At 43.3% G+C, this 7,231-nt stretch overlaps 1 protein-coding gene across 2 annotated transcripts; it reads left to right on the forward strand.

Annotated features, from left to right (window-relative positions):
* Positions 1 to 267: 267 nt before the first annotated feature.
* Positions 268 to 5,133, forward strand: LOC121543397 (troponin I, slow skeletal muscle-like). Of its 2 annotated transcripts, XM_041853229.1 has the most exons (9): positions 278 to 360; positions 607 to 626; positions 1,322 to 1,325; positions 1,592 to 1,636; positions 2,118 to 2,159; positions 2,333 to 2,464; positions 2,947 to 3,036; positions 3,292 to 3,480; positions 3,914 to 5,133. In XM_041853229.1, exons 2-9 carry the CDS (start codon positions 616 to 618, stop codon positions 4,010 to 4,012), a joined length of 612 nt encoding a protein of 203 aa, XP_041709163.1. In that variant the 5' UTR covers positions 278 to 360; positions 607 to 615; the 3' UTR covers positions 4,013 to 5,133. The 2 variants fall into 2 exon arrangements, with proteins under 2 accessions (XP_041709164.1, XP_041709163.1); XM_041853230.2 differs by lacking the exon at positions 607 to 626 and having other exon boundaries at positions 268 to 360.
* Positions 5,134 to 7,231: the final 2,098 nt, after the last annotated feature.

Raw genomic sequence — 7,231 nt, forward strand, 5'->3', positions numbered from 1 at the left:
AGCATTACTCTGTTTATTTTCAATGTTCCATAGGAACAAGGGCTTTTTGCAAAAGGCAGCGAGAGGCTTTCACAGACGTTTTCAGACAATGCCATTAAGGCGTTGGTCATGATTTATTATTACATTTAAACCCACAATGTCACAGGAGGTGATATTTCATCCCTGTTGGCCAGCCAGCCCATTCCTGCAGGACCCTGGTGCTAGGCTATATCTGTTGTCCACCCGCTGCCCAGCCCTGCCCAGCCCCACATAAAAGAGAACCCCCCCCCCCCCCATTGTCTCAGATCCCTCTGTTGTTTGACAGAGACAGAGAGAGAGAGAGTACTGTACCCGACCCAACTGTGGTCCACCAGATTCCAGGTAATACTCATTTGTGGTGGGGATTCTGTGATTCAGAATCAAACTTAAGTATTTATTAAGTTAATGACTTATTTATTTAGTTTCCTTAATAATCACTTAAGTGAATGGTGGCGTTTTGTTGCTGTTGTCAGTGATTTGAAATGATCTGAGGGTTTCAGGCTGATCAGGTAATTCAACAAAGGGAAGGTGCACTAATTTAATTGCCTGGATCGGCTTTCAAAATCTAATTTTCTCTCTCCAACCAAGGTTTTCATAATGGCTGATGAGTAAGTATTGTTATCTGGGACAATAGGTCCGCTTGACTTAATTAATTATGCGTATAGTTCCCTTCGAATACATTTTGTTATTAATACCGCTTTAATGATTATGTATATCTCAATCTCAGTGTGTTATCTGTTTAAAAATACATAATATATATATATATTTAGCCTTATTATAACGAAGTGGACCTATTGTCTTGAGATGAAAAGCCATTTGCGTCTTACAGCTGCAGCATGTTGTAGGCCCCAAGTTATAATGTGTATAATGTATGCTATGTATGTTATAATAACTGCTTCTGAGGGTATGATACGTCCGTTCTACCTGATTGTGGATATTTTGCAACTGACACATAACAACTCTGTTAAGCTGCCAGTTAGCCATACACTGAGCTAAAACTGAGGGGATGCTACAATGCTATACGCGGCGGAATGGATTTTCCCTATAGTGTCCTTGCCCTAATCTATGGGTAAAAGGATGACGGGGCTTGGGGACAAGGCTGCAACTGTCTGTCTGTCTGTCTGTCTGTCTGTCTGTCTGTCTGTCTGTCTGTCTGTCTGTCTGTCTGTCTGTCGGTCGGTCTCCTATTACAATGTAATGAACCTCCAGCAGGTTACAAATGATGTTTTCTTTTTACTAATGCTACTTTTTTCTTCTGTGTCTCCCTTGTCTTTTTGTGCCCATAAACCTGGTCAAATTTAAGCGAGGTAGGTCTTTTAATATTGATAAATTAACCATCATCACCATCATCATTGTCATGACCATAGTCATCATCATCGTATTAGATTTAGGACAGGAAAAGTCTTCATTCTATTTTGACTTGATTTCTTTCACGTCTAGTTGAATTCTTACTTGCAATTTTGAACAAAGACCAATCAATCAAGAGACACGTTTTTCAGGCTACCCCTCATAGAAGTGTGTATACTTTGACTATTTTGAACGATGTCCTAACATGTCCCCTCTGTCCCTGTAGGAGCAATACAAACCCAGGCCAATGAATCCCAAGTTAATTGACAAGGTGAGCTAGAGACAGAACCAGAGACAGCCCTAGTTCAACAGTGGTAATCCCTATATAGAGAGGGAACACGTTGTCCCAAGGTTGCCACTTCAATCTTATCAGTTATTGTCAGCTATCAAGGGCCCACATAGCTGAATGTTTTCGAGTGACCACATCCTGACTAAACTGTAACTGGCTCCCTGTATGGATGAGTGCTATAAAGAGAGTATAAAGTATGCTCAATGGAGAATCTCCATTGAAAGAGCTTTTCATTCCAGGACTAGTTGTGTGCAGGAAACTGGCCCATTGTTAGGTCAATGCTTTAGGTCCAAAGTAGATTTGTTGTGAGTGGCAGTTTTGTGACCACCTAAACCCTTTTGGGACAACACAAAAATGTCCCAATAAAATAATAGGTCACCGATCTTGACAAAATCTATTTTCACTTTCAAGTAGACAGCATTGGGCACACATTTGCAATAACATTGTGTCCTTTTCCCTACAGCCGAAGTCGAAGATTACGGCTTCGCGTAAGCTCTCCCTGAAGGTAAATTACCATGCATTATGTTAACAATTAACATAGATTATAACTAAGTCATTCTTTATTATGGATACAGCTGTAGTGACACCATCTTCCCAGCTACTGCATAGTAGTATCACACTGGTTCCTCCACCTCTGGCCCACCCCTGCAATGACGGATCTTTCTCTCATCCAATCAGATCATGCTGCTCACCAGGGCGATGGAGCAGCTGGAACAGGAGACGCAGGACAGGGATGAGGAGAAATTGCGCTACGTGGGAGAGAGACTGCCCCCCCTGCAGCTCTCTGGACTGTCATTGGCTGAGCTACAGGTGAGAGATAAGAGAGTCAGCCAATCGAGGGAGCAATACGACTGGGCCAAACTAGTGGGCCAACCACAAAGCTAAACAATTGGACTGTAACTGAACAACACTCAAGTAAATATTCCAGCATGGTTATTCTGTCACATATATCTCAATGAGATTGATTCTTCACTCTTAGACGAAAGGGTTCCAAAAGGGTTCTTTGGCTGTCCGCATAGGAGAAGCCTTTGTGGTTCCAGGTAGAACCCTTTTTGGTTCCAGGTAGAAACCTTTTGGGTTCCATGTAGGACCCATTTGGGTTCCATGTAGGACCCTATGTGGAAAGGGTTTTACATGGAATCCAAAAGGGTTCTACCTGGAACCAAAAAGGGTTCTACCTGGAACCACAAAGGCTTCTCCTATGGGGACAGCCGAAGAACCCTTTTAGGTTCTAGATATCACCTTTTTCATGTATGATATTTAATCGTAGTGTGTTTCTCTATTTTCTTCAGGACCTATGCAAGCAGCTCCATGGAAAGATAGATGTGGTAGATGAGGAGAGATACGACTGTGAGGCCAAAGTGACCAAGCACAACAAAGATGTAAGTCTTCGGCCCTTTGGGTGAGATGTTATCCTAAGGTCCTGCCTCTTGTGGTGGTAACAAATGGGTGTTAGTCTCAGTGTTGCAGCTGGGTCAGGGACAATTCATGGGTCAGTACCAGTTCCTGGGGTTGGCCCTGGCCGGGATTCGAACCCGGGTCCAGCAAGTATCAAACCAACACTTTTTGCAGAGGTTGCTAGGTGTTGGCTTAAGGTTGCTACAATATTTAATAGTAGATTTCGATTAAATCTACAGATCCATGAGTTGAAGCTGAAGGTGCAGGACTTAGGAGGGAAGTTTAAGAAGCCCGCCCTGAGGAAGGTGCGCGTCTCTGCAGACGAGATGATGAGAGCTCTGCTGGGCACCAAACACAAAGGTTCTATGGACCTCAGGTCCAACCTCAAGTCTGTCAAGAAGGAAGACACCAACAAGGACAAAGACAAGGTAACTGGGACTTGGGCCATGTTTAAATACTTTACCTTGAAGTAATCACTGATCGAACACAGTGAAAATATGCACAATCACATGTTGCATCTCTCAGTTTGAAACCTCTCTGGCACTAGTAAGCACTGGCTTGCGCAGAGATGGCGTGGTACTGGAAACCATGCTACTGTGGACATCCGAGCATTTGCATCTAATGGTTAAACAAAGACTAACTCCGACCATAACGTTAGCTTATTATAGTAGCTAGCTAGCTAATCAAACATGAGTTAGCATAGCGCTACTCATTGTTTGTTTTCCCTCTACACATTGTATGGGGATAGGTTGTAATGTGGCCACATGAGACAACTCTCCACGAACACAAGGAAGCCTGGGCACTAAAGCTAGTTAAACGCTGATGTCTGACAGCACAGTGTTTGTTCCCCTTCCCTCTTAGGTGCTCACGGCTGAGGTGACCGACTGGCGTAAGAACGTGGAGGCCATGTCTGGCATGGAGGGCCGCAAGAAGATGTTCGACGCATCTGGCGGCCAGTGAGCCTTGCTACAGCCTTGGGACGGGAACGGAGGAGGAGCTGTGTAGTCCCTGAAAGCGCTCCGCCACACACCCTACCACAGTACAAAGGCAGCAGGGGGTTAAATTGTGAGGAGTCCAGTGCTGAGGAGTCCATTAGAGGGATTTGTAGTTTTGTAAATCAGGTTGTAGTTCTCTGCTGGAGTGGAGGGGTTTCTATAAAAGTTTTACAGAGCCTCCGATTGCTTTCAGTTACCATTACCAAATATTTGACAACCCTGTACAAAATCGTTTTGGAACCCAACCCAATATTAACAGTGTACCACAAAGCCCTCAGATGAGACCATATGTGGTAGTCTTGGAAACCCAAAACGAAAATATTTTGTAATTGCGTCAGATGCTCAATTAGGTTACGGGGAGAGATGTATGAGATAAGATACTAACGAGACTAGCGAAGTCTCCACCCCTTAAACGGAAACTCTCAGCCAAAGCCCCCCCACTTCCAAAAGCACCATCTTCACCCAGTCCTGATACGTCCAAATAACCAGTGACGGAAAACCACAAAAGCACCAGAACTACTGCTCCTCGTTAGTCGTCACATCCCACAGTCTTTTGACAGACGTTACAATACCATGTTTGTTACATAGTCTGTCCACAAGAGATTAGTAATTGATGCGCTTACAAAGCACATAAATATGTGAACACCCTAAACACAGAGAGGTCACATAAAAGTTAAGTGAATGATTGGAGTAATGTAGAATAGTGAAGTCATCATAGTCCTCCACTGAGTCAAGCCTTTAGGCTGATACAGTATGTAGTCTTAAAGAAATAGGAAAGGCTTGAGGCTGATGAACGTTTACAGTTGTCAATATCATGATGATTTCCTCATTCATTAAGCAACAGGTTGCTTTCTCGGACTCTGACTCCCTCAGGGCTGATCTCAATGGTAAAACCGCATGATTTAACCCCTCGCTGCCTTCCTCACGCATGATCTCTCCACCCTGTCACTGACCACTTGGCCTATCACGCTGGGACAGTTCACCACTTCTTGAAAAGTTGTGTGTATCTCACTATGCTATTTATTATGGAAGAATAGATGTATGGGTTTTATTTATGGCGTTATAAAAAATGAATCGCCAAAGGTTGCCATTGGTTTGTTATGCGTACTCACATCAGTGTCTAGTTTCAATTGTCTGGTACTCAGTGATCTAATAGAGGCATGTATGACCACGGGGAGCAGCTTAAAGGGATCGTTCACCCAAATAAACAAATTACATGTTTTTTCCTTACCCTGTAAGCAGTCTATAGACAAGGTATGACAGCAATCCATGCTTTGGTTTAGTTTCCCTGGCACTGTTTCCAAATGCTAACATTATAACTTTCGTGGCACAAATCCCATTCAAGTCATGATACCTATATTAGCATTTTTTGCGCATCATGTCCAGCTAATCTATAAGTGACTTTATTGAGCTAGACAATTCATTTCAGATACTTTGGGATGATTTGGACATGATGCGCGAAAAATGCTAATATAGGTACCTGATTGGGATTTGTGCCACAAATGCTAAAACATTAGCATTTGAAATAAGTGCCAGGGAAACTAAACCAAAGCATGGATTGCGGTCATACCTTGTCTATAGACTGCTTACAGGGTTTGGAAACCAATATGTCATTTTTCTAATTTAGGTGAACTATCCCTTTAACTGTGTTGATGGATTTGACAAACGATAGCTTGACAATGCCATGGGGTTATTCATCTACTACTTTGTAAACTTCAAATGGAAGTTGCCGACAGGCGAGGGAAAACCACTTTCACATTGACCTCCAGTCAAAAGTTGTGCTCTAGCTGTGCAGTGTTTAATGTACCAGGAATCACATTAATATGATATAGTAGTGATCTTCTGGATGACCTGGCCAAAGGCTTTATCAGCACTGTCTTACAACCACTTCTTTAGTCTTCTAAAGCTAAGGAATAGGAGTGAAAATAATGTGTACACTACCAACTATAACAGCACTTTCCTGTAAAAGGTTACACGGGATGGAAATGCCAGAAACACGATCACTCAACTCAGAATTACAGCATAATTTCGGGTAGATTATTGGACACACGAGACAACTACACCAGTCTAATAAGAAGCAGAAACAATTTGTGGGTATTGCGAGTTCTGTTTTCAATAGATGGTGAATCTTAAAACCTGCCCCCCTGCATCAAATCCTCAATCACCTTGTATTTTTAGCTCCGTTGTTCTCTGAGTCTAATCCAACCTTGGAAACAAACACTGGAGCCGGAGCTCGTCAATCACTTCATTGGCCTGCGCGGGTCGCCTGGCTGTTGTCACCCAGACACAGTCATGCCAAGTATGAGAGACATCCAGGCCAACAATAGCCAGAGGCCCGCTGGTGAGAGGGAAGTGTTGACAGATTCATGTCAGTCAATGTGGTGTCAGGTGTGTGTGTGAGTGTTTGTCCCTCTGTTCAGTGTCTATTCAGAAACGCACACAGCAGGCCTCTATGAAGGTTCACCAGTGTGTGTGGCACGCAGGGGACCTACCGGTGCCCGCCTGTGTGTGTATTTGGTGGTTGATGTTCATGTAGATAAGCTGATAAGTAAAGTAGTTGTCTGTCTATCCACTAACCTTTGGGAAGTAGATGTAGAAGTGGTTTCCAACACAGCCCTAAATGAACAATAGGTACAAATCAAATCAAGCTTTATTTCTAAAACTCACAGGCAGCCAGTGCAGAGACCTTAAAACCAGTGTAATGTGTGCTCTCCGTTTGGTCTTGGTCAGTACCCATGCTGCAGCATTCTGTATGTTTTGCAGTTGACCAATGTCTTTCTTGGGTAGACAAGACAGGAGAGCATTACAGTAGTAAAGCCTGCTTGTAAATAAAAAGCATAAGCCGCAGAGACAGACCACACCACACAAACATTATCCAGAAATAAGGAAGCACACATAGATATGAAATGTTTGTCAATACAATTGGTTTTCATTACAATTGAATGAAGGCATCCGTTTGAAAATCTGTGTGTGTGTGTGTCTGTGTGCTGGGGGGGAATAGAAAAACTGCATAAAAATACAATCAAATTCGAAGGAAGAAACAAGTCACAATCACTTGCATACGGTGTAACAGATTCACATGAAACTGCAGTCCATTGCCTGGGCCACTGGATGGCAGCCAGTCAACAGTAGTAACTGCAGTCCATTGCTGGGGCCACTGGATGGCAGCCAGTCAACAGTAGTA

Source organism: Coregonus clupeaformis, chromosome 28 (assembly GCF_020615455.1).
Source record: "Coregonus clupeaformis isolate EN_2021a chromosome 28, ASM2061545v1, whole genome shotgun sequence".
Classification (NCBI taxonomy): domain Eukaryota; kingdom Metazoa; phylum Chordata; class Actinopteri; order Salmoniformes; family Salmonidae; genus Coregonus; species Coregonus clupeaformis.

Excerpts from the sequence above, each read along its gene's own strand:
- LOC121543397 (XM_041853229.1), top strand. Across the intron at positions 1,637-2,117 it reads ATCCCAAGTTAATTGACAAG|CCGAAGTCGAAGATTACGGC; the intron begins GTGAGCTAGAGA and ends TTTTCCCTACAG. Across the intron at positions 2,160-2,332 it reads CGCGTAAGCTCTCCCTGAAG|ATCATGCTGCTCACCAGGGC; the intron begins GTAAATTACCAT and ends TCATCCAATCAG.